Raw genomic sequence first — 26,076 nt, 5'->3', positions numbered from 1 at the left:
AAAATTGAATACCAAGATGATTTCTTCAGATAAAAAGGGAACCTAAGTCCCAGGTACATGACTATAGTCTCAGGTTAGATTTTGTATTTAGAAGAAAAATTAAGACCAGGGGTGGTGTCAGGAATAGTGACGCACACCTCTGAACACAGCACTTGGGAGGATCTCTAAATTCTAGATCAGCCTGGTCTACAGATTGAGTTCCAGGACATTTGGAACTAGAGAGAGAGATCTTGTCTCAAAACAAACAAGAAGGAGGGTATTGGACGATGGTTCTTATATGAGTGCATAATGTACAGGGTTTGGTGTCCCGTGCTTTTAATCCTAGCTCTCAGGAGACAGTGCCAGGCAGATCTTTGTAAGTTTGACAGTTTGGTTTCCAGTATCCATATCAGGCAGCTCACAAATGCCAATTTCAGAAGAACTGGTGCCTCCCGCTGCCCACCACAGGCAGAACTCACATGCATGGCCCACTCCATATATATATGAAAAAAAAAATCAAACATTAATGTTCTAATATTTTAGGACAGGCTGGGGAAGTAACAAAGTAGTGGGTGCTTTCCTAACATGTGTAAGGCTCTGGGTTTGATTCCCAGCAGTTCCAAGGGGTGAGGGGTCTATTACATGCTGCTGGTCTATCCCCTCTTTGAACCAGCCCAGCAGGTTGCTTAAACTCCTGTTTTGACATACCATACACATCTCTACCATGTGTCATAAGCAACCTTAAAAATGCCTTCTATGCACAAGACTGTCTTCCTCATTGTTTTGCCTGTAGTTTGCAGATGAGAAGACCCAAAGCTCTGGTATATCAGGTAATTTGCTCCCTCTATTCATTCCTTCAAGAAATCTGTTCCTGCTGGGCTGTGGTGGCGCACGCCTTTAATCCCAGCACTTGGGAGGCAGAGGCAGGTGGATTTCTGAGTTCGAGGCCAGCCTGGTCTACAAAATTGAGTTCCAGGACAGCCAGAACTATACAGAGAAACCCTATCTTGAAAAACCAAAAAAATAAAAATAAAAATAAATGAAGAAGAAGAAGAAGAAGAAGAAGAAGAAGAAGAAGAAGAAGAAGAAGAAGAAGAAGAAGAAGAAGAAGAAATCTGTTCCCATTGGGGTTTGCAGTCTCAGGGCAACAGAATTATTGACTGAAAGGCTTTGAAAACTCACGAAACAACAGAATCACTCTAGAGCCTTAAAAGGCTTAAGGGTGTCCAGCATATTCTTTGAAAAAGCTACAGAATTATGCACTTTGGAAAGATATATTTTGAAATCTTCTAGGACAGACTTAGAAACCATTCCTAAAAAGTTACCAATTTAACGAAACACAAGTTTTATCATCCTCTAAGTGCATTTTACTCCTCTCTTCCCCATCAAACGAGACAGTGATGTCTCGACTAGACATTGATGCGGCACTCCTTGGTCCATCCTCTGGCCAGCATGATGCCTTGCACAGAGGATCTCAGAAAGAGAGATCATTCGTACTAGAGGTTCTAATGCTCTGTCTGACCTAGGACATTCACTGCGCTTTGGGGTTTCAGGATCCGATACCCGGAGCACAATGAGCATCTCTTCTCCCCAAACACCCCCTAGAGAAGCAACATTTTTTAACCATAACAGATCCCACTTTCCAGCTCAAGTCTCACCAGCCGCACTGCCCACGGCGTCGACTCCAGTTTCGCCATCAGATTCAGGGTCTGAATATTCCGCATAAATTGCAAGAGACGACAAAACGTTCTTCTTCCCCGCCATCTTACACCACAGCACAGTGTGGCTCACGCCTATGACTCATAAGGCCATTTAGGTGAGAGAAAACCAATTTCTTCCGGGTCCCAGGAGACAACGCGCCCTAATGAAAACCAATCAAAAGGGCCGTGTCTGGGCATGGGTCCGCCCCTTTGTGGAGCTCTTGGAAACGTCATCAGCACGGGACGGAAGTAAGGTTTTGCGGCTTCTACTTCATTGACTTCTCTGGCGGTCTGGCTTCTGAGTTAGAATTAGGGAGTAGTGTTCTTTGAAAAGCTGCAGAGCCAGCCGAAAAGAGCCTGGGGTCTGACGTCTTGGGGAGCGTTTGACTGGCGAAGGGCGAAAGCTGTTGACTTGGGGGCTCAGAGGAGGAAGGGGGGTCGGCCTCCTGCAGGGAAGAATGGTCTCTATGGCTTTGCTTCTAGAACAAGGACTCTAGAAAAAGGATTCCAAGTTCTCCAGTCGGATTTGAAGACATTTGTAGGCTTTGTTGTGGTCCGGTTTCTAGTTCTGTTCTACTGACCTGGAAAGCCAGTTTTTATTTTCATTAAGGGGAGAAGTAATGTTAATTCCTCAGGAATGTATTGCGTGGAGCAATTCAACCTTCACTTTTACTGCTCGAGAATGATATATTTAAGTGTAACATAGCAGCTTATACGGCAGAAGAAACACAGGCTATGTTTTAAAGTGGAGCAGAGGGTTTTCGGGATAGCTTTTGACCACCTTTGCGTTAACCTTTTGGCTGCTGCTTTTTGCAAAGATGAGCGCCCGTCCTTTCTCCACTCCCTTCGACCGGGAGCGGCAAGTCCGGAGCACCCTGAAGAAAGTCTTTGGGTTCGATTCTTTTAAAACACCATTACAAGAGAGTGCGACCATGGCTGTAGTGAAAGGTAACATAACAAGCTACCGGTTTTGCAGACTGCAGGTTGTACCGTAGTAGCTCTGTAGCACAACACCCTCTTGACTCTTACCTCCTCACCCTTTAGAAATCTTTCATGACCAAAGCTAGGGTGTATTTATTGGGTATCTATTTGTTTGTTTTGTTTTGTTTTGTTTTTTGAGACAGGGTTTCTCTGTGTAGCCCTGGCTGTTCTGGAACTCACTCTGTAGACCAGGCTGGCCTCGAACTCAGAAATCCACCTGCCTCTGCCTCCCAAGTGCTGGGATTAAAGGCGTGCGTCACCACCGCCCGGCGTTTGTTTGTTTATTGATAGTCTATGTAGCCCTGGATGGCCTGGAATTCTCTATGTACATCAAGTTGGCCTCAAACTTGAGCAGGTCCTTCTGCCTCTGCATTATTAAGTACTGGCATTCAGATGTGGGCTATCATAACCTGCTACAAATTTTGGACAGAACCACCCACACTTCTGGTTTTTTCATAGCCAGACTCTCAGATTGTCTTCGACTTCTGTTCCGAGATCTCTCCGTTATGTTTTGTTTTTTTCGAGACAGGTTTCTCTGTGTAGCCCTGGCTGTCCTGGAACTCACTCTGTAGACCAAGCTGGCCTTGAACTCAGAAATCCTCCTGTCTCTTCCTCCCAAGTGCCGGGATTAAAGGCGTGCGCCACCAACCCCCCAGAAGATCCCTGTTTTTGACCCTGTGCAAGTAGTAGCAAAAGCGGCAGTGATGCTTAATTTTGTCAGTGACCGAGGTAATCCTTTACTTGAAGTTCGAGTAGCTTGAGTTCCAGGTAGAGAAGGAGAGACTAATAATAAACTGGAAATAGCTTGTGCAGATGGGAGCAGCAGTGCCCCAGCAGTGACTTATTAACTGAGAACTGAGTGATAAATAGCCTTGCATAGCTCCCCTGGTGTGCGCAGCACTCAGCTTCCCTGGATGTCTAATCCAGACAGTCATATCCCAGCAGCTCAAGACTACTTAAGCCTTGTTTTGATTTGTTTTTCGAAACAGGTTCTCACCATGCAGCTTTGGCTTCTTACCTGGCCCAGAACTAGCTATGTAGACCAGGCTGGCCTCAGATATCCAGAGATCTGTCTTCCTCTACCTATACCTCCTGAATCCTTCCTTCCTTTTTGGTTTTTTAAAATGCAGTTTCTCTCTGTAGCCTTGGCTGTGCTGGAATTCACTTTATAAATCAGGCTGGCCTGGAACTCAGAGATCCACCTGCCTCTGCCTCCTGAGTGCTGAGATTAAAGGGGTGTGCCACCATACCCGGTGAATGCTCTGTTTAAAACTTTTTGTTTGTTTTGCTTTCATTTTTTAAAAAGTATTGTTAAAGAGTTCAAATCCACCAGTGAAAGACTCCCAGACTCAATTTAGATTGTAATTAGCCAAATTTAGTAAAGCTGTTGGCAGGGCCACAGTCTCTAACCCAAATTAGAGACGTGCCGCCCAGGGGTAGGTGAAGGAAGAAGGGCTTTTAAAGGCAAAATCCCCAAAAGCTGTTCTGCTCTGCCAAGATTAGCTAGTCAAGGTGACCTCTAAATAGTCCTTGAATGTCTGCATAAGCAAGTTACAGAAGCCACAACCTGCACTCAGTCATAGCATGACAAATAGATGGTCACGGCTACGCATTTCTGAGCAGGATCAAGGAGTCAAGGTTGCTGAGAACTTATTTTCCAGGAACGTGAATCAGAAACAGATGGGTGTCTAGCACAAAACGGAGTTTCTTTAGCCATCACATTATCACTGTTAGAAGCAGTTTTTCCCAATGTCTGGGTCTCCCAAGGTCCTTTCCATGGAAAGAGTCGAGAAGGGAAGACATGGAGATAAACATTACACTAAGACATTCCCATGTGCAAGTGCTCTGCTAGATGCTTTCCCTACATTCTCTTTTGATTTACAACAACCAGGGCCAGGCTGAGCTGTGCAAGCCTGTAATCCCAGCATCTGGAAGGCAGAGTCAGGAGGATCAAGCAAGTTCAAAGCCAGCTCAGTCAACAGAGCAAACTCCAAGCCAGTCACGGTTAAGTAGTGAAAAATCCTTTTAGAGAAAAAAAAAAAAGCTGAGGGGCAGTAGTGGTGCACACCTTTAATCCCAGCACTTGGGAGACAGAGGCAGGTGAATTTCTGAGTTTGAGGCCAGCCTGGTCTACAGAATGAGTTCCCAGACAGCCAGGGTTACACAGAGAAACCCTGTCTCGAAAAAACAAAATAAATAAATAGTAATAAAGAAAACAAACTATTCCTTCAAAGGCGTTAATGCAAGAGGCAGGCAGGGTCTGCTGAAGTGTTCTCTGCTATCTTTGCAGGTGACAAGGATGTGTTTGTGTGCATGCCCACAGGGGCAGGGAAATCTCTGTGCTATCAGCTCCCTGCCCTGTTGGCCAAAGGGATCACCATTGTAGTCTCTCCTCTCATTGCTTTGATTCAGGTGAGTCTTTCAGGGATAAACATGAAACCCCCAAAAGATGACAAGGGACAGGAGTGTTTTGCTTGTTTGCTTTGGCCCTCCTCTTCCCCAGTTTTCAGATAAGCATACACTGCTTCTGGAGCACCGCCCCCGCCCCCGCCCCCGCCCCCTGCCCTTTCTTTCCCTCCCTCCTGTTAGTTCACTTTGTCCCCAGCTAATTTTACTTTCAATTTATTTCATATTACTTTATTCATATACCATTACCTGTAGATCCATCTTATTGGCATTTTTTTTAAAGCATAGGCTGCCTTTGAACTTCCATTCTTGCCATCTTACCTCAGAAAGGCTGGGATTGTGGGTATGCAAAATTTCCAGCTCTAAAGTCCCAGGCCTAGCTTGAAGATAAGGGATTTTACAGCTGGAAATGTTACTGTCTTGGGCTAGAGAGTTGACTCGATGTAAGAGCACTTGTTCTTGCAAAGGATTAGGGTTCAATTCCTAGTACTCACACTGAGGCTCACTGCCTCAGGCACCAGGCCTCAGTGTGGTACACAGACATAACTAAATACAAGCAAAACACTCAACACACACACACAAGTTAAAGAAATTTCACTTCGCTGTTTTGCCTTTGCCTCTTGTCTGATTTACCTATTTAACTATACTGAGTCTCTCTACTGCCCAAATGTAGTAGGTTTCTCCACTAGTACATATCATTGTTGTGAGTCACAGTGAGTTGCTGAGGTTTTGTTGCTTTTCTTTAAGAATTATTTATGAATTATTTGTAAGTATACTGTAGCTGTCTTCAGACACCCCATCAGAGGGCATAAGATCTTATTACAGGTGGTTGTGAGCCACCATGTGGTTGCTGGGATTTGAACTCAGGACCTTCGCAAGAGCAGTTAGTGCTCTTAACTGCTGAGCCATCTCCAGCCTCATTTTCTTTTTTTAAGGAATTGTTTATTTTATGTATATGAGTACACTGTAGCTGTCTTCAGACACACTAGAAGAGGGCATCAGATCCATTACAGATGGTTGTGAGCCACCATGTGGTTGTAGGATTTGGACTCAAGACCCCTGGAAGAGAAGTCAGTGCTCTTAACCGCTGAACCATCTCTCCAGCCCCATTTTTCTTTTCTTTTTTCTTTTTTCTTTTATTTATTTATTTTTTGAGACAGGTATTACCATGCAGCCCTGGCTGACCTTTGAGTTCCATATGTAAGTTAGCCTTGAACTCACAGAGATTCTTTGCCTATCCTCCCACTGGGCCTGAGTGCTGGATTAAAGACATGCTGCTGCCTCTGGTTTGAGGTTCTTTCCTTCTGTTATTATCCCAAAAAGCATTCAGCCATATGTATGCATGTTATATCCCCTCTCCTGTGTGTGCTCACAGCAGGAAATAGGGTGTGGGTAGGTACCTGATGAATTGATGTGGGGACTGTCTGCTGTTATATTCTGTTTTGGCACAGTACAGGGATGTACAACACAAACGAGGTGGAGAGAAGCTAACACTTGATAGTGTCTGCTCTGCAGATGCTCTGACTGTATCCAGTGCCTGCAGATGAGTGGGTAGGATGGCTAACAGCCATCGACCGTATAGGTAGAGAGACAGAGAGCAGCAGGAACACTCAGTGGATATTCACTTCATCAAGGCTTTGTGCCAAGAGTGTGAGCACCTGTTTACCTCACTTTTCTTTTTCCCAAGACAGGATCTCTCTGTGTAGCTTTGGCTATCCTAAAAGTCATTATGTAGCCCAGGTTATTCTCAAACTCGAGATTTCACCTGCCTCTGCCTCCAGAGTTTAAAGGTGTGTGTTCCTTCCACGCCAATCCTCATCCATGCCAATCCTCATCCACTCCAATCCTCGTTCTGTTCTTTTTTTTTCCACGATTTATTTTATTTTATGTGTGTGAGTACACTGTAGCTGTACAGATGGCCGTGAGCTATCATGTATGTGGCTGCTGGGAATTGAACCAGGACCTTCTGCTGGCCCTGCTCACTCCGGCCCCACTTGCTCCAGTGTAATTCATTGTAGCTGTCTTCAGACACACCAGAAGAGGGCGTCTGATCTCATTACAAATGGCTGTGAGCCACCATGTGGTTGCTGGGAATTGAACTCAGGACCTTTGGAAGAGCAGTTAGTGCTCTTAACTGATGAGCCATCTCTCCAGCCCCCTTTTTTATATTTTGAGACAAGGTCCTATATAGCTCAGGCTGGCCTCAAACTTAATATGTAGGTGGGGCGGCCTCAGACTCCTGATCCTCTTGTTTCTGTGTCTGAAGTGGTAGGATTACAAGCCTATACCACCATCTTCCATCTCAACTTTAAGGAGCAGAGTCTCATTTCATTCTCGTCAGAGTCCTGTCAGGTAGTTACTGTGGTGTACAGCAGGGTGAGTGTGGTGAATGAGAAGGAATGGAATTAAGTGAGCACCGTAGATCCAGGTCCTCTGACCCCAGAGCCTGTCCTCCCATCCATTTTACCATGCTTTCTTTTGGGCAAAGACAAGACATATTGGAGGGTAGAGGGAGGCCCTTCATGGTCCATGGTTGAGATGCTGTGCTGATTGCCCGGTCCTGAGGACTAATGATGCTCCACTCCATATTCTTCTTTATTCTCAGGACCAAGTAGACCACTTGCTGGCCTTGAAGGTACAAGTTAGTTCCCTGAACTCAAAGCTCTCAGTACAGGAGAGGAAGGAGCTGCTGTCTGACCTGGAGCGAGACAAACCTCGGACCAAACTTTTGTACATCACCCCAGAGATGGTGGCTTCAGCGTCCTTCCAGCCCACGCTGAATTCCCTCCTGTCCCGAAACCTGCTCTCCTGCTTGGTGGTGGATGAAGCCCATTGCGTTTCCCAGTGGGGACATGACTTCCGTCCTGACTATTTGCGTCTGGGTGCCTTACGTTCCCGCTTGGCACATGCCCCATGTGTGGCTCTGACGGCTACAGCCACACCACAGGTTCAAGAGGATGTATTTGCTGCCCTGCACTTGAAGCAGCCAGTGGCCTCTTTCAAGACTCCCTGTTTCCGGGCCAACCTCTTCTATGAAGTGCAGTTCAAGGAACTGATTCCTGACATCTATGGCAATCTGAGGGACTTCTGCCTTAAGGCTCTTGGACAGAAGGCTGATAACAGGGTGAGGTACTGGGGTGTGGAGTCCAGAATGCTGCCCGCAGCACAGACAACTGTTTTCTAGTTATCTTAGCTGAGATTCTCTGGTCCCAGAGCCTACTGTGAGAGGCAGGGAAATAGTCGTTGCATGTTGATAGGCCTACACAGGGTTTTCAGAAAGGAGATGGGAGTTAGGCAGGCTGGATTTGGGGTTTTCAATTTGGTCTCCCCCCACCTTTTTTTGGATACCAGGTCTCACTATGTAGCCTTGGGTGTTATGGAACCCCTAGTTTAGATCAGGTTGGCTTTGAACTTAGAGATCTGCCTTGTCCCTATTGCTGGGATTTTTTTGTTTTGTTTTTGTTTGTTTGTTTGTTTGTTTGTTTGTTTGAGACAGGGTTTCTCTGTGTAGCCCTGGCTGTCTTGAAACTCACTCTGTAGACCAGGCTGGCCTTGAACTCAGAAATCTGCCTGCCTCTGCCTCCCAAGTGTTGGCATTAAAAGCCACTGCCCCGCTTGCTGGGATTAAAGGCATATACCACTATGCCAGGATTGGTCTTGCTTTTTTTTTTTTTAAAGTGATGAGCCCTGTTGGCTGTCCCACCTCCGAGAAGACGGGGACATTGATAAGAGAGAGTATGGAGCTTTTAAAGAGAGCTCTGCTCTAGTGAGTAGGCTAATTCTGCCATCCTTCCCCCGACTGACACCCTCGCCCCTCTCCCCGCTCAGTCATCTGGCTGTGGCATTGTCTACTGCAGGACTAGAGAGGCCTGTGAGCAGCTGGCCATGGAGCTCAGCAGCAGGGGTGTGAGCGCCAAGGCCTACCATGCAGGTAAGAGGCCCAGACCTCTCCATCGATGCCCTTCATTGTTGCTTCTTAGCATGCCACCTGCTCTTTATGGGTCTTGAATGTCCGCCGATCTGTCACCTAGCTAGGTACTCATAGAAAGCTAAAGGGATTTACTTAATCCCACTAAAAGCTAGAAACTTGTGACTCCTGTCCTTCTTTCTCCTGTTCTGTGCCTACCCAGCAACAGACGAAAAGCCTTTGTTTTTACGTGTTTGAGTGTTCTGCCCGCATGCTTATCTATATACCACTTGCATGCGTAGTTCCCACAGAGACCAGACGAGGACATTGGATCCCTTGCTATTAGAGTACAGATAGTTGAGAATTGTAACATGGGAATCAAACCCTGGTCCTCTGGAAGAGCAGCCGTACTCTTAACTATTCAACCCTCTCTCTCGCCACAGGTGATCTTTTGTGGGCCCAGGTATTATAAAAATAAAGAAATAAATCTAGACCACAGACTTTTGTGACTTATGAACATAAGTTCTTAGGTCTTTCTTAGGTCTCTCTCTCTCTCTCTTTTTTTTTTTTTTTTTTTTTTTTTGGTTTTTCGAGACAGGTTTCTCTATGTATCCTTGGCTGTTCTGGAACTCACTCTGCAGACCAGGCTGGCCTCAGAAATCCACCTGCCTCTGCCTCCCAAGTGCTGGGATTAAAGGCGTGTGCCACCGCCGCCCAGCCTTAGGTCTCATTTTTATTCTTTTCCAGTTGTAGGCTAAGGTTTTTAAGACGAGGTCTAATTATGTATCTCTGGCTATCCTAGAACTCACTACGTAGACCAGGCTGGCTTTGAAAACTCACAGAGACCCTCTTGTCTCTGCTTCCCAAGTGCTGAGATTAAATATGTACCTCCATGCCTGGCTGGCTAAATTCTTCCTTAGTTAACCTCTGTGAGGTTAAGTGCCTGTACCAAGGTCACATAGATAAGAAGTGACAGATCCAGACTATAGGTTAGGTGTCCAGGACACTGTCACACCCAGAATAACTCCTCACTTACCTAATGATAAATCCATGGGAAATGTGAGTTCTCCTTGACTGCCTTCCCCTCCTTTCCAGGCCTGAAGGCTTCTGATAGGACACAGGTACAGAATGAGTGGATGGAGGAGAAGGTCCCTGTAATTGTTGCAACGATCAGTTTTGGGATGGGAGTGGACAAAGCTAATGTCCGGTAAGCTCTGGTTCTTGTCTTTTTTCTCAGGGCTTGGTTTAGGGTGGATTGCTTGGCCTGTGTACAAAGTCCCAAGTCTATGTGCATGCTAATGCTACTGGGGAGGGAAACTTCCCGGGGAAATCCCTAGTTTACAGCCCGAATGCTTACAGTTTCTGAGTGGGAGATTCTCCACCCCAGGGAGCCTGGCAGCAAGCTATCAGGTCGTCCATTAACAGAGTCTGGTTGACTCCATCCTGCAGGTAGAACTGCCAGGGACTGGAGTAAGGAATTGTTCTCACCTTCCCCCATGGAGAGTCAAAGGTGAAGGTCCCATTACTCACATCCCTTGTTAGTGTTTACTGACCGTCCCTAAGAGCTGGGCCCAGCTGAGCCTCTGAGTCTATTACTCACATCCTTTGTTACTGTTTACTGACCGTCCCTAAGAGCTGGGCCCAGCTGAGCCTCTGAGTCTCACTCTGGCTATGCCCAGGGAGGGTTTTTCTCTCCAGCCATGGTCTGACTTTGGGAAAGCTTTTAGACAACTGCCTGAAGCCCTCTGTCCTAGTGCCACAATGCTTGTATGATTTGCAGAGCACTTCTGCATACGTGCCGTTAAGCCTCACCACGTCACTGATGGGAATTAGTCACGGTACTGACTGAACTTGTACATTTGAAAAATCACAGGTTATGGACTTGAGTTGAGCCCCGGTCTGCCAGAGCTTGTTAGGAGCAAACGTTGGAGTCAGACACCGTTAGACTCAGATCCCAGCTCTGTCTTCCTCCCTGGGTGTTCTTACAGACTTACTTCTCCCATCTCCTTTATCATCCGTAGTGTCATGTGATACTAAGTGAAATAGACATAGTAACTGATGCATAGTAGGTGCTTAATAAACACCCTTTCCTTCTTCAAAGGATAAAATAAGATCATACCACTTGGAAGTAACAATTTTTTTAACCTTTTTTTTTAGACTTTATTTTTATCTTGTGATGTATACATTTGCGTGTGAGTGCACTACCCATAGAGGCTATAAATGTCAGATCTGGATCTGGATTTATAGGTGGTTGTGAGCAACTCAGCTTGGGTACTAATAATTAACCCTTGGCATCCCTGTAAGAGAAGTACGGTTCTTAACACCTGAGCTATCTCTCTGGCCTCTGATCTTTGAGACAGGTTCTAACTGTGTATCCCTAGCTAGCCTGAAGCACTTCATGTAGACGATGCTGGCTTCAAACTTTCAGATGTATCTCCTGAATGCTCTAGTTAAAGGTGTCCAACACACCCAGCCTGGTCAAGAGTTTTGTTGGTTTTCCATTTTTATTTTTTGTGTATGGGTATTTTGCCTGCATGTGTGTCTGTGGACCACTCGTGTGCCTGGTACCTGCAGAGACCAAAAGATTCCCTGTATCTGGAGTTAGAGAAGGCTGTGAGCTGCCGTGTGGCTACTGGGACTCAAACCCTGTACACTAGGAAAGGCTTAAGGCTCTTAAGCACTGAGCAATCCCTTCAGTCTTGGCGGTGCTGTGAGCTTTTTTTTTTCTTCTGGTTTTGAGACAGGGTTTCCCTGTGCATCCCTGGCTGTCCTGGAACTCACTCTGTAGACCAGGCTGGCTGGCCTCGAACTCAGAAATCCACCTGCCTCTGCTTCCCAAGTGCTAGGATTAAAGGTGTGCACCAGCACCGCCCAGTGGCCGTGAGCTTTTTAATTTGCCATATTTACTAGAATTTCTCCCATCCCTCATGCTGTGGCCTCTAAATTGAGCTGTTCTGTGGCAGAGAGACCTGTGATGGACACACCTCACCCAGCTGCCTCTGACTTCCTCCATAATCTGTCTCTCATGTGTTAGTTCCTCTGTACCTGGCCACTATGGAGTAAACTCTTCCAGCAGGAACACTCAACTCTTCCATCACTACCATGTCCGTTTGCATCCTACAGGTTTGTTGCTCATTGGCATATTGCCAAGTCCATGGCTGGTTACTACCAGGAGTCTGGCCGTGCTGGCAGGGATGGGAAACCATCTTGGTGCCGCATGTATTACTCTAGGAGTGACCGAGACCAAGTCAGCTTCCTTATCAGAAAGGAACTATTCAAACTCCAGGTAAGGCCGGGCAGGAGAAGCCTTTAGTGTGAACACACCAGTCCATGCCATGTAGCTCACAATGATACCGTAGAGAGCTTATGTAAGCTGGAGTGGAGAGTCCCTGCCTAGAAAGCATAGCCATGAGGACGGTGTGAAGGGCGAGTGGGCTGCAGGTGACAAGCTGGCTTAGACATTTGTCAGCACTCAGCTTAGCGAGTCCTGTTGTGTGTGCTGTTAAATGTAGCCAAAATCATTCTTGCCTTGATTTAGTGAGCTTTGTTATATAAGTGTTTCCCCATGTCCTCTAGTTTTTCTTTAGCCATTTAAATTTTTTTTCTGGTTATACATTTATTCATAGAAAGCCCAAAGCAGACCCAAACCAGAAAGGAATATGGTGTGAGGTAGGTACATTATAAGTCGCCAGGAAGAGGAGAGACTTAAGTAGTCAATGCTGAGAAAAAGATAAAATTAGGTTCCTATACGATATGGGTCTGAATTTCAGAAGGATGGGCACTTCATAAAATCTAAAATTAAGGGTAAAATGGTTTATGTTATTGGGAGAGAAAGATCATCTTGATTTATTTGTTTGCTTATTTATTTATTTGTTTTTTCGAGACAGGGTTTCTCTGTATAGCCCTGGCTGTCCTGGAACTCACTCTGTAGACCAGGCTGGCCTGGAACTCAGAAATCCACCTGCCTCTGCCTCCCAAGTGCTGGGATTAAAGGGGTGCGCCAACATGCCTGGTGGCTTCTTTAATGTGCATTGTTTGGCGTGGTGAGACCACCACTGAATGTGTGTAGATGTCAGGACAGCTGCAGGAGTCAATTCTCTTGTTCCACCAAGTAGGTCCTGCGCATCGATCTCAGGTTGTCAACTTTGAAGGCAATAGAGTCACATTTACCTGCTAAGCCATCTTGTCAGCACATATTTCAAGATTTTTAAGTAAAAGCCAGCTGGGCATGTTGGTGAACACCTGAATCCTGAGCTCAGGAGCAGAGGTGGTAGACTGAGGGGTCAAGACCAACCATGTAGTGAGTTCCTGGTCAACCTTGGCCTCAGAACAAGACCTTGTCTCAGAAAACTAAAGGGACTGGGCATGGCTCAGTGTAGAGTTCACACTGCACACGTGTAAGAGACTGGGCATGGCTTAGTGTAGAGTTCACACTGCACACGTGTAAGGGACCAGGCATGGCTCAGTGTAGAGTTCACGCTGCACACGTGTAAGAGACTGGGCATGACTTAGTGTAGAGTTCACACTGCACACGTGTAAGGGACCAGGCATGGCTTAGTGTAGAGTTCACACTGCACACGTGTAAGGGACCAGGCATAGCTCAGTGTAGAGTTCACACTGCACACATGTAAGAGACTGGGCATGACTTAGTGTAGAGTTCACACTGCACACGTGTAAGGGACCAGGCATGGCTTAGTGTAGAGTTCACACTGCACACGTGTAAGGCCAAGCTCAGTTTACAACACCACGGCAAACAAACAAAAGAAAAGAAAAAGACCAGAAACTCAGGCTTGTCTTGTGTGTACTTATCTCAAGGAGGAATAAAGTAGAAATCATGATAGCAGCCTTGAGGAGGAGGAGAGTGGTAAGATGACATTGTACACCGGAGGCTGAGCCGGGAGGTCTGGGGCTCCCTGGTTACCCAGTGTAGCCCAAACTTTAGAGAGTGATAGAGAAGCACCAGCATTGACCTCTCCCGTGCTCTTGCTGACTGACTGTGAGCCTAGTTCATGATATATGTGTATGAAAATGTCACGGACTTGTCACTGTTCATAATAAATATGCTAGTTTAAAAAAGAAAAGCAAAAGGGGCTGGAGAGTTGGCCTGGTGCTGAGAGTGCGTGCTGCTGCTGGACAGTCAGTCGGCCTGCTGCTGCTGGACAGTCAGTCAGTCGGCCTGCTGCTGAGAGTGCCTGCTGCTCTTGCAGCAGACTTGAGTTCCTATCCGCACCTTGTCAGGCAGCTCACAACCATCTGTAACTTCACCTCCAGAGGACCCAGCCTCTTCTGACCTCCTTAGGCATACTGCACACACACGCACTCATACATAATGGTTGCAAATTGAATACTTATTTCTGATTCCCACCCAAGTGAGAGTAAAGGCCTGACACGGGGGATTGCTGTAAGTTCTGGGCCAGCCCATGTGATACATAGTGAATTCAAGGCTAGCCTAGGAGGGTGGATCATACTATATCTCAAAAAACAACAAAATAAACCAAGAGAAAAAGCAAAAGCAAATGTCTGCTTAGAAAATCCCAATTTGTCCCAGAACTTGGGAGGCAGAGGCAGGCGAATTTCTGAGTTCAAGGCCAGCCTGATCTACAGAGTGAGTTCTAGGACAGCCAGGGCTCTACAGAGAAACCCTGTCTTGAAAAAAACAAACAAACAAACAAACAAATAATTCCAATTTGTAAGACTTCATTAAAAAACAAAGTGGAAGCTGGAGAGCTGGCTCAGCAGTTAAGAGCACTGACTGCTCTTCCTGAGTTTCTAATTTCAATTCCCAGCAACCACATGGTGGCTCACAACCATCTGTAGTGGGATCGGATGCCCTCTTCTGAAGACAGCTACAGTGAACTCATATATATAAAATAAATAAATCTTTAAAAAAAAAAAAAACAACAAACAGCAGCAACAACAAAACCAAACCTAGGGTGAGGAACTTCAGAGATGGCTCCATGACTGCAGTCACAAGGGACTCTGCGCCTTCCTCTGGTCTCCTTGGGCACTGCATGGGCATAGTATGCAGAAATAGATGCTGGCAAAACATTTATTAAAAACAAAAAAGCAACACTCATAAACAAGTGGATCTTTAAAAAAGTTTACATACAAACACACATAGATTAAAAATATACAAATACACATAGAAAACACACCACACACATACTCAATCACTCATATACAAAAACACACAAACACACAAACCTGGGGGCTGCAGAGATGGCTCAGTAGTTAAGGGCACTTGCTGCTCTTGCAGAAAACCCAGGTTTAGTACCCAGCACCCACAGGGCAGCTCACAACCATCTATAACTCCACTTTCAGGCGTCTGATACCCTTTCCTGGCTTCTGCAGGCACCAGGGATGCACCTGGTGCACAGATGTACACGCAGGCAAAACACTCATGCACAAAACTAGAAACAACAGTCTGCCGGGGAGATGTGAGGGAAAGCCAGAAAGGGGAGTGCACACTGGCCTGGAGCAAAATCCTAGATGCTGCTTGGTTGGGGTCGGAGGCGAGAGGCTCAAGAATGTTTTCAAAAATGAAATTAACCTGACATCTTGAGTCTTGTTGAAATGAATTATTGGTTATGTCACACTGAGATCTAAAGAGGTCAGGCAGGAGAAGCAACTGTTGTTCAGAGGAAACAATGCTGTACCAAAAAGGAAATGAGATGGTGACACATGTAAGACTGTAACCATGTGGTTCAACTTGGAACTATGTTGACATAGCCATACTGAGGAAAAGGCTGCTCACACAAGACATTGCAGTTTGGGGCCAGAGGGACAACTCTGTGGTAGGACTCTTGCCTAATACGCATGGGCAAGGCCCAAATTTAGTCCCTAGCACTACACGTGAGTACAGTGCTCACCCAGACATGGCTGGGTCCTCATGTGTGCTAGACAAGGCCATGTCACTGTACTTGATCCCTAGCTAACATTCTTTAAAAAACAAAACAAGGGCTGGAGAGATGGCTCAGCTGTTAAAGGCTAGGCTCACAACCAAAAATATAAGCACCCACGGCTATCTCTCCAGGAAAAAAAGAAAACAAAAACAAAAACAAAACAAAACAACTTCAGCAAGCTGAGAGATGTGGTGCACCTTTAATGCCAGCACTCAGGAGGCAGAGGCAGGGGGATCATTAATGTGTTTGAGACAACCTGGTCTATATAGCGAGTTCCAGGACAGCCAGGGCTATACAGAGAAACCCTGTCTCAAAAACAAACAAACAAAAACCCCCAGAAAACAAAAACCCAAGACAACAACAACAACAACAAAAAAACAAAACCAAAAAGAAAAGAATAACATCAACAAACCTGAGGCTGGAGAGATAGCTGACTCATTAGGAGAGCAGCTGCTCTTACAGAGGGCCACCTGGCAGCTAAGCTGTCTGTAACTCCTCTTCGAGGGGAACTGATGTCCTCTTCTAGCCTCTGTGGGCACAAGCCACACAAGTGGTGCACCAGCATACAAGCAGACAAAACACTTATACAAGTAGTTAAAAAAATAAATAAAACTTTACTGTGTTTTAACTACTGTTTTTATGTCCGTGAATGTTTCCCTGTATGAGTGTGTATTTGGGCTTTTGCTGGCCTGAGGAGGGAACCAGATCCCTTGGAATTAGAATTAACAGATGGTTGTGAGACATCACGTGGCTGATGGGAACCAGAGTTTGCGTCTTCTACAAGAGCAACAGGTACTCTTAGTGCCGAGCCATCTCTCTGACCCCCTAATACTTTTTTAAAGATGAGCATCTGATTGACTTTCACTATTACTTCTTTATATGTGTGGTTGTGGTCTTTATTTTCATACTCCTAGTGTTTTTTATTGTTGCCTGTCCTGACAAAGTGTGCATTTTGTGTGTTGGGGAATGAAAAACCTAAAGGCAGAGAATCAGTATTGTCTCAGATACTTATTTTATGTACTTCCTCCCGAGATCAGCTTTCTCTGTGTGGGCCTGTTTGTCCTGGAACTCACTCTGTAGACCAGGCTGGCCTCAAACTCAGAAACCCACCTTGCCTCCGCCTCCCAAGTGCTCTGATTAAAGGCATGCACCACCACTGCCTGGCTTATTTTCTGTATTTAAAAAGATTTTTTTTAGATTTTATTTGATATTCATGTGTGTTTTCTTGCATGTATGTGTGTGCACCACATGTGTCCTTGGTGTCCATGGAGGTCAGGTGAAGCATGGAGTTCCTACAACTGGGGTACAGGTGGTTGTGAGTGACTATGTGGGTGCTGGAGATAGAACTCAGATCCTCTGGAAGAGCAGCCAGTGCTCTTAACCACTGAACCATCTCTCCAGCATCTCTTGATAATTTTTTACTTTTTTTTTTGGTTTTTCGAGCGCCACCACTGCCTGACTTTTTTCTTACATTTATTGCGTATGAGCACAAATGTGCACGTGCCCACTGAGTACATGTGCACCGTGGGAGTCACTTCTCTCCGTCTACATGTAGGTCTTGGGGTTTGAACTCAGAACCTCAGGCTTAGGAGCAAGTACCTTTACCTAGTAAGCTTTTGTTTTTTAAAGATTTTTTTTTAATTTATGTGTATGAGTACACTGTAGCTGTACAGATGGCCATGAGCCATCATGTGTGTGGCTGCTATTGAACTCAGGATCTCTGCCACCCGGCTCCCTCCAGCCCCGCTCACTCTGGCATAATTCACTGTAGCTGTCTTCAGACGCACCAGAAGAGGGCGTCAGATCTCATTACGGATGGTGTGAGCCACCATGTGGTTGCTGGGATCCGAACTCAGGACCTTCAGAAGAGCAATCAGAGCCGGGCCATGGTGGCGCACGCCTTTAATCCCAGCACTTGGGAGGCAGAGGCAGGTGGATTTCTGAGTTCGAGGCCAGCCTGGTCTACAGAGTGAGTTCCAGGACAGCCAGGGCTACACAGAGAAACCCTGTCTCGAAAAACCAAAAAAAAAAAAAAAAAAGAGCAGTCAGTATTCTTACCCACTGAACCATCTCGCCAAGCCCAAGCTTTTTTTTTCTGACTCTAAATTGCTGGGGGGGGGGTGTTGTTTGTTTGTTTGTTTGTTTGTTTTTAAAAAAAAAGTTTTTAAAGATTTATTATTATAAATAAGTATACTGTAGTTATCTTCAGATGCACCAGAAGAGGGCATCAAATCTCATTACAGATGGTTGTAAGCCACCATGGGGTTGCTGGGATTTGAACTCAGGACCTTCGGAAGAGCAGTTGGTGTTCCTACCCACTGAGCCATTTCACCAGCCCTGTTTGTTTTTTTCGAGACAGGGTTTCTCTGTGTAGCCTGGCTATCCTGGAACTCACTCTATAGACCAGGCTGGCCTCTGCCTCCCAAGTGCTGGGATTAAAGGCATGTGCCACCAATGCCCGGCTAAATTGCTAATTTTTTTTAAAGGAACTTTTCGAAAATATAGAAGAGGCTAAAAATGCATTATCTCATCTGATAGGAGCTAACAGTTTAGTCTGTCCTCTGATATGTACATTGGCATATATGTTCATATATATAGTTGTAAAGACCTAAAGCCTGTGCATGTATTTACTGTTTAGAACTTGGATAAGATCATAGTTTCCCAAATGTTTAGTCCAGGACCCTTTGCATGGAATCACCTGAGGATCTTTTTGGGAATGTCAGCTCTTGCAGCCTCCCATTGAGAAAGTCCAACTCGTAGTTTAGAGATGCTGACACAGTGTCGGGCCTAGAGCCCCGCCTGGGGACTGGCTTCAGTCGTGTCCTTTCATGTTTCTTCTCCATCACTGACTGTGACAGCACGTTCTATGACTCTGGAGGACTAAGTGGTCCTTTTCTCTCTCCAGGAAAAGAGGGGGAATAAACCATCTGATAAAGCCACCCTGCTGGCCTTTGATGCCCTGGTGTCCTTCTGTGAAGAAATGGGGTAAGTGAAACCGCTCACTGGTGGAGCATTTGTCTGGCAGGAACAGGGCCCTGTGCTTAATCCCAGCATTGTCCTCCTGCTCCTCAAAGGGAAGAAAGGTCAGTGACTTATGTTGGGTGTGAAGAGTGTCAGATCATGTCCTCTCCAGCAGCCCTCACTGTCTCAGCTAACACAGCAGCCGTTAGCCCAGGGACCTGCAGCAAAGTGAGTTGGCCCCTACCTCTTCCTCCTCCTCTTCTTCTTTTCCTTTCTTTTCCTTCCCTTTCCTTTTTTTTTCTTTTTCTTCTTTTTCTTTTTCTTTTTCTTTTTCTTTTTTTTTTCTGGAGTCCCCTGAAACTTTGGCTCTCGTGTGAGGATTTATTCCACACTGGGATAGTCATCTACTCCTTTGCCTGGCTCCATGAGCAGTTCCCTCCAGAGTAATGGGATCAGCTCTAAACCATTGAGCTGGCTCTTGTGACCGCCTGAGTCAGGTCCTGCTGTTTTGTTTGCTTTTGAGATGGAGTCTCCTGTAACCTAGGCTGGCCTGTGACTTCGGGTTACCCTGACTGCCTCCACCTCCCAAGAGTTAGGATCACAGGCATGTGTCACCACACCTGATGAGCTGCTCTCCCTCTTAAACAGAGCCCAGACAGAAGCTTGGAGCCCACTCATCTCTGGCTGTAGTAGTGGGGGGTGGCACATGTTCTGCTAAGTCAGCTTTGCTAACAAAACACCAGCTTATGTGGAACCCACTTAACTATTTGTGTACATTTGTGCTGTGGGGTGGGGGCTGTGGGCCAGCCATGGAGAGAGACTGCCAGCTGTTCAATGATAGGCTGTGGTATGTGCATGTACTCGGTAGAATCCTGTGTGAAGGATACCCAGGAGGAGTCAATGTCTGGAAAAATACGTTCCTCCTTCTATGTGGAAAAATCCCGAGCTGATGAGGCCTTGGCTCAGACTTCCAGATGAATAAGCTAAGCCGCAGACAGGTCATGGCCACAGGTCTCACAACAGAAGCTACTAAACATGGGCTTCTTGATTGTCACCCAGGATATGCCATTTCATACATGGGTTACCTTGGGTTTTGCAAGAGCAGCATCTTTGGGCGAAGAGGGGATGTCTGCTTTCATGCTGTTAAGGATTGAACCGGGAGCTCACACATGGTATCCAAGCCCTCTACCATTGAGTTACACTTCAGCCACAGATATTCTCATCTTGAAGCAGAGTGACAATAACCAAGAACATAGAACTAGTGTCTACAAGGTGTGCTTAGACGCTCCTGCAAAGGGGGAAGAGGTCCTGCTTAACTGGGCTCTACATTTCTCCTATTCATTGATCAAAGTATTTCCTTCTGGAAATGTTTCTAATTTGGTCTCTGTGGCCAGATCACATGCTGAGAAGTAATGGGCTGCTGTACTGTTCCACCAAAGTGCTCTCTGGCCACTGGTACATGAGTGTACTAAATTCAGCCTCCTCAGGCTCTGAGCAGAGCTCTTTATGGTGAGGAATGAAAGAACCAAGTGTTCCAGCTGTCAGTTTCCTCTGCAAACAATCTTAGTAGGTACTTGTCTGAGACTGGAGTGTTAAAACCTGCCATGCCATAGAACAGATCCAACTTGGGGCCTCTACCTTTCTTTCTTCTGGGTCTTCTCATTGTCTAGGTAGGCCCGTTGGGGGTGTACTTCCGTGGAGCTGAGAAGTCCAGGTGATGCATCCCCAATGTTCACCCTCACCTCCTATCCTGTGGCTACAGGGGAGGTTTGGAGGTCGAGATTCCCAGGTCTTGGGTTGAAGTAAACCTTGCTGGCACATCTCTGTCACCACTGTTCTTTAAATGAAAGAGAATGTTCATTGTGTGAACAGTATATGCATGAAGCAAGAAAGCCCCTTCAATAGAAGGTTGTTCCCTTTCTAAGAATAGTTCTGGTTTGAGGCTGAGTCGTGGTGACACCAGCATCTCTTAAGTTAGGCACCTGGCAGGGAGGGAGCTCAGCTAAGTGGGTACATTTCTAAAAGGAAGCTGTTGTAGGGGTGTGTGGGGCGGGATATGGGCGCTGGGCTGGGATCACCAGAGGCGGCCAGGCAGGGAAGCCAGTGGTTGGGGCTTGTCCTCCATGGAGCCATTTTCTCTGAGCTGCAGCCACAAAGAAACCTATTCATGTCAGGACTTTAACCTTGTAGTTATTAGGCACTGAAGTAACCTCTGCCATTTTAAGATGCAAGAGGAGTTTCCGTGCTGGCCCATGCAGAACTGACTTGTGGGAGCTCTGCACTAAGGAGCTTAGCTGCTCAGCAGCACCCAGCTTATCCACAAGTGTGCTTATGTCTCCACTCGCTGTGTCAAGCGCACGGACGGTGGAAGTGTATGACTAATATATAATTAGTTATGTAAAATTCCTCATGAGTGCACTTAGAAGAAAAAGTATATGGTGGAGTTTTTTTCTTTTTAAAAATTTTATATATGGATGTTTTGCCTGCATGTATATCTTAGCACTACATGTGAGCCTGGTGTGTACAGGCCATAAGAAGGTGTCAGTTCCCCTGCAACTGGAGTTACAAATAGTTGTAAGTGTCCTAGTCAGGGGGATATATACAAAGGCCTCCAGGCCCTGCGGCAGAGCAGCTGAGGAACTGAAGGTCCTGTGGTGAACCTGGGGGACATGTCAAACAGCTCATGAGACTGACTCTGCTGCTTACAGGCCCCGACCCCTTGAGGGCTGTAGGCCTTACTTAGTGGGTGGCTAGAGAAGCTAGCGTAGAGAAGAACCGTGTCTGCACAGACAGTGAGCTCACATTAGTGGATTTGAAAAGGAATTTTTACTTCATTTGACACTTTGTGCCCTTCTCTGCCAAGAACTTGAAAATAGCTGCTTGTGCAGGGACCCTCTTCAAAGGATCTGGTTAGCCATTGCTGCTCCCGTCTGAGGCAGAGCAGAGTTCCTCTCCATATGCTTACAGTGTTCAGCTGGTGCAGGGTGAGAGAGCCAGAAATGGTACCACACCTGCCTGCCCACCTGGCTAACTGACCAACCCCTAGGCAAGGTCCAGTGGTTTCCATAGATTCTTTCTTGAGCCAGAGGGACTGGAAGCCCCACTGGTCTGGGGTGAGCAGGTCAGCCTGTGTCTCCCTGCTGCCTTCTGAGCCGCTGAGGAGATTGGTTACTCCTCTTCATACACAGCCCTTTTCCACGCAGACTTTTCCACATACCCAAACACAACAGCGAATAAGATGAAGAACAGGAACGTGGAGGAGAACAAGGCAACCACTATCAGGCCCCCCACGTTCCACGGGTTCTTCCAGAAATCTTCATTGTGGACGCTCCTTGGGGGTACCATTTGGCCCATAGAAATCTGGAAGAGAATAGATAGAGACACTGAGTGCAGAGAGCTCTGAAGGTCTTGTCCCCAGTGGTGGTCTCCATGACACCTCCTGAACAGCTGGACACAGCCAGCTAGCCAACACTGTGGGGTGCCGAGTCTTTGGATTCTCTAACATCAAGAAATGGGAAATGGGATTTCCTGCTTGGAAGCTGCTGGGAGCTATCTCCGGAGGCTCTGGTTCGTTCTTGAAAAACTCTGCTAGGAGCCAGAGTATTTCTCCTGTCCCTGAAGCCTTCCTGGCTAGAAGCTAGAATGCACACCTGTAGGTCTCTTATTCTTATTGTCCCAATTCCCAAATGTGTGGGAGGCATTTTGAGAGCTTGGTAGCAGCCTTGCTGGATGATAGTGTACTTAAGTCTCAGCTCCTCAGAAGGCTCAATTCCTGCTTGAGCCCAGGAATCCAGGCCAGCTGGGAACAGAAAATCCTATCTCAGACAGCCGGACAGTGATGGCACATGCCTTTAATCCCAGCACTTGGGTGGCAGAGGCAGGTAGATTTCTAAGTTTGAGGCCAGGCTGGTCTACAGAGTGAGTGCCAGGACAGCCAGGGCTACACAGAGAAACCATGTCCCGAAAAAAAAAAAAAAAAGCAAACAAAACAAATCCTATCTCAGAGCACCGGCTGCTCACAGTCTTCCATAATGCCAGTTCCAGGGCACCTGACACCATTTTTAGCCTCTGAGAATTCCAGGAATGTATGTGTGGATAGATACGCATACATGTAAGAAGAACACACACATAAGTCTTTTTTTAAAAAAGTGTTGGCAATGGATAGGAAGAAAGCGTGGCTGAGGCAGGCAGTGTCCTTGGAGACAGCTGGGAGCAGGAGGCCTCACCATGTTACGGGAGTAGAGCGGTGTCAGCGAGGCTGCAGCCATTTGGGGAAAGGGGGAAGAAAGATGTCATTACCTGGTTCTTCTGCTAATAGTCTTGAGTTTTCTGAGGGCAAGGCAAGTCAGGATTGTCCTTCCAGCCTCAGACTCCGGGGTTCCTGGGTGGAAGAGGCTGCCGGGTGACCACAGCTGGTGACCACAGCTGTGCTCCAACTGAAAGAAATTACTGTTGGCAGCCCAGGGAGTTGCCAAAAACTCTAACCACACCTTTGCTGCTGCCACCAGAGCAAACAAGGGTGGGCTAGACTGGTTGCCTGGCAACTGCCACTCCCTCCCTTATTCCCTCTATCAGGGTTCTGCCCTTCTGTGATGACATTGGAGGAGTTGAGTTTTAAGTCCTTGAGAGAGGCCGACTGAGTTAGGGTGAGAAGAGAGATTGGATCTGTGTTCCAGGCCGCCTGTCCGCCTGCTGCTGTGAGCTGGGTCTTAGATCCATCTAGAGCTCTCAGAGCTGCTGGGAGTTGGGTCTTAGATCCATCCAGAGCTCTCAGAGCTGCTGGGAGCACTCTTTCCTTCCTTCTTGTGGTTTGGGTGAATGATTAACTGCAGTTCTGGCAGGAGCCACCTGGAGTGGCCTGAGTAAGCGTGGGAGTGCTTATCACGTGGAGCCTTTCCCTCACTACCTCCTCAGGCACGGCCTCACTGTTTCCTTGGTTAGAGAGAAGCTGGAGGGGGCAACCGCACACGCACACATTGTAAGATCAGAGAGATGGGCCTTTCCCTCTGAAGGGCTTACACTCTAGTCCACAGCTCATCAATCCTGCTGTCAGAGATTTGGGAAATGCTCACTTAATACCAGTTTCTGGGAGGCCAGAGTATCTGTCATTCTAATCCTCTGAGGTCTAACCTGGAGTGGCTGACGGGTGATGAGCAAGTTCAGGAAAGCGTTGTTTTCTGTCAGGGGCAAATGACCCACGGGTCATCTGCTGCTTGCCATTTCCTTGTGTAAAACTCACTGACTTCCTGGCCTGCCAAACGCACACAGCCAACAGGCTGGACTCTGGCACACCCGTTATGGTTTGTGCCCATCAGTTAAACTAGGCTCTTAGCAAGACTCGGTTGTTTGTTCCCAGACTGCTGCATAGCAGCTGTGCTTGTCCCTCTGCCCACAGCATTGAATGTGACATTGTATAAACAGATGAGGCAGCAACAATACCGGCAGCTCCAGGTTTACAGCTAGACAACAGACAGAGAGGTTAAGCAACTTATGGTTGTGCGGCTGGTAACAGTGGAGTGTGGAGCCAGCTGAATAGTCTGAGCTCTCGGGCCCTGTAGCTTAGAGCAGACAGACAGCTGTTGTCTCTATTAATACCTGTGTGACCACTTTGGTATCACTCCATATTCCCATCGAAACAATAGAAAAATAAACTTCAGCACATTTTGTAAAACTTATGACATTAAATTTTTTTTATACATTTTGTGTGTGTGTGTGCGTGTGTGTGCACACTTGTATGCACGCATGCATGTGTATACCATGGCCTCTGTGTATGGGGGAAGGGGTAGTAAACAACTTGTGGAAGCAGGTTCCAGGAATTGAATCTTGGTCTTCAGGTTTGGTGGCCAGTACCTTTACCCCTTGAGCCATCTTGTTGGGCCCTCTCTGGTGACATTTTATACTCAGTTTCTTTTGCAGGTGTGTTGAAACTCTTTTTTTGTTTTGTTTTGTTTTGTTTTGTTTTTCAAGACAGGGTTTCTCTGTGTAGCCCTGGCTGTCCTGGAACTCACTCTGTAGACCAGGCTGGCCTCGAGCTCAGAGCTCCACCTGCCTCTGCCTTCCAAGTACTGGGATTAAAGGCATACGCCACCACCGCCCAGCTATCAAACTGTTGCTCTAATAAAACCAAAACTATAAGGTAAAGGCTTGAGCAGAGCTGGGCAGCAGCCCTTCCTCAGAGAGACTAGCTCACCCACAAAGGGCACCTGTGCCTGCATCAGAGGTACTAGGCTGGAGGGACAGCTCAATGCCAGAGGCACTTGTTGCATTTTCAGAAGACCCTGTCTCAGTGTCCAGCACTCACATCAGGTGGCCACAACTTCCTATAATTCTAGATTCAAGAGACCCAGCACCTTTGTCTGGCCTCTGCAGGGACCAAGCATTCATACATGTACACAAAAGATTAATAAATCTTTAAAAATACAAAAGAAATCTGAGCTAGGTGTGGTAGCACACACCTTTTATTACAACACTCAGGAGGCAGAAGCAGATTGTGAGTGTGAGGCCAGCCTGGTACATAGTGAATGCCATGCCAACCAGAGAGATACTGAGACCCTGTCTCAGAACAACAACAGTCAGGTCTGTAGAGAGAAATGTGTCATTTATAGGAGAGTTGCTTGGTCTCACCCTTTTAATACTTTCTTTCTGTTGTGTATGCATGGGTGCTGTGCCTGATGTATGTCTGTGAAATGTCATATTCCTTGTTGTGTATGCATGGGTGCTGTGCCTGATGTATGTCTGTGAAATGTCATATTCCTTGTTATGTATGCATGGGTGCTGTGCCTGATGCATGTCTGTGAAATGTCATATTCCTTGTTGTGTATGCATGGGTGCTGTGCCTGATGTATGTCTGTGAAATGTCATATTCCTTGTTGTGTATGCATGGGTGCTGTGCCCGATGTATGTCTGTGAAATGTCATATTCCTTGGATCTAATGTTAACAGTTGTGAGTTCTTCTATGGATGCTGGGAACTGAACCTGGATCCTTTAAAAGAACAGTCAGTGCTCTTACCCACTGAGCCATCTCTCCAGCCCTTGTCTAGGTTTGAATAACTGCTGTACCCAAATAGATCTATTGTCTCAGTCACTGCAAGGAGATAGATACTTACACAGATGTAGGCAAGCATACATATAAAAACAAATTAAAAAAAAAAAAGAGGCCGGGCAATGGTGGTGCATGCCTTTAATCCCAGCACTTGGGAAGCAGAAGCAGGCGGATTTCTGAGTTCGAGGCCAGCCTGGT

The 26,076-nt window shown here is 46.5% G+C and overlaps 3 protein-coding genes across 6 annotated transcripts in view; 1 reads left to right on the top strand and 2 right to left on the bottom strand.

The window, feature by feature from the left end:
• The window catches only part of Sap30bp (SAP30 binding protein), a 35,370-nt gene extending 33,499 nt beyond the window's left edge, over positions 1 to 1,871 (bottom strand). For both annotated transcript variants that reach the window (XR_004113075.1, XM_031350502.1), the window contains exon 1: positions 1,638 to 1,871. Coding sequence is in view for 1 of the 2 variants with exons in the window: in XM_031350502.1 (XP_031206362.1) it covers positions 1,638 to 1,743 (106 nt within the window). In the remaining variant the exon portion in view is untranslated. The remainder of the gene's footprint in view (positions 1 to 1,637) is intronic.
• Positions 1,872 to 1,906: 35 nt separating this feature from the next.
• Recql5 (RecQ like helicase 5) overlaps positions 1,907 to 26,076 on the top strand; it is a 39,911-nt gene continuing 15,741 nt past the window's right edge. The window contains exons 1-7 of one of the 3 annotated variants that reach the window (XM_031350499.1): positions 1,907 to 2,627; positions 4,951 to 5,072; positions 7,672 to 8,190; positions 8,895 to 8,997; positions 10,069 to 10,180; positions 12,097 to 12,259; positions 18,781 to 18,860. In XM_031350499.1, the coding sequence (XP_031206359.1) occupies positions 2,498 to 2,627; positions 4,951 to 5,072; positions 7,672 to 8,190; positions 8,895 to 8,997; positions 10,069 to 10,180; positions 12,097 to 12,259; positions 18,781 to 18,860 (1,229 nt within the window). In that variant the 5' untranslated portion in view covers positions 1,907 to 2,497. The remainder of the gene's footprint in view (positions 2,628 to 4,950; positions 5,073 to 7,671; positions 8,191 to 8,894; positions 8,998 to 10,068; positions 10,181 to 12,096; positions 12,260 to 18,780; positions 18,861 to 26,076) is intronic. The other 2 variants (XM_031350500.1, XM_031350501.1) reach the window with 2 other exon arrangements.
• Positions 21,644 to 23,569, bottom strand: Smim6 (small integral membrane protein 6). Its single transcript, XM_031350505.1, has 2 exons — positions 23,136 to 23,569; positions 21,644 to 22,196 (listed from the first exon to the last, which is right to left on the bottom strand). Exon 2 carries the CDS (start codon positions 22,188 to 22,190, stop codon positions 22,005 to 22,007), a length of 186 nt encoding a protein of 61 aa, XP_031206365.1. The 5' UTR covers positions 22,191 to 22,196; positions 23,136 to 23,569; the 3' UTR covers positions 21,644 to 22,004.

The sequence above is a fragment of the Mastomys coucha genome, unplaced genomic scaffold (assembly GCF_008632895.1).
Source record: "Mastomys coucha isolate ucsf_1 unplaced genomic scaffold, UCSF_Mcou_1 pScaffold5, whole genome shotgun sequence".
Classification (NCBI taxonomy): Eukaryota; Metazoa; Chordata; class Mammalia; order Rodentia; family Muridae; genus Mastomys; species Mastomys coucha.
The sequence above is the reverse complement of the archived record's forward strand: the minus strand, read 5'-3'. Positions and strand labels throughout refer to the sequence as shown.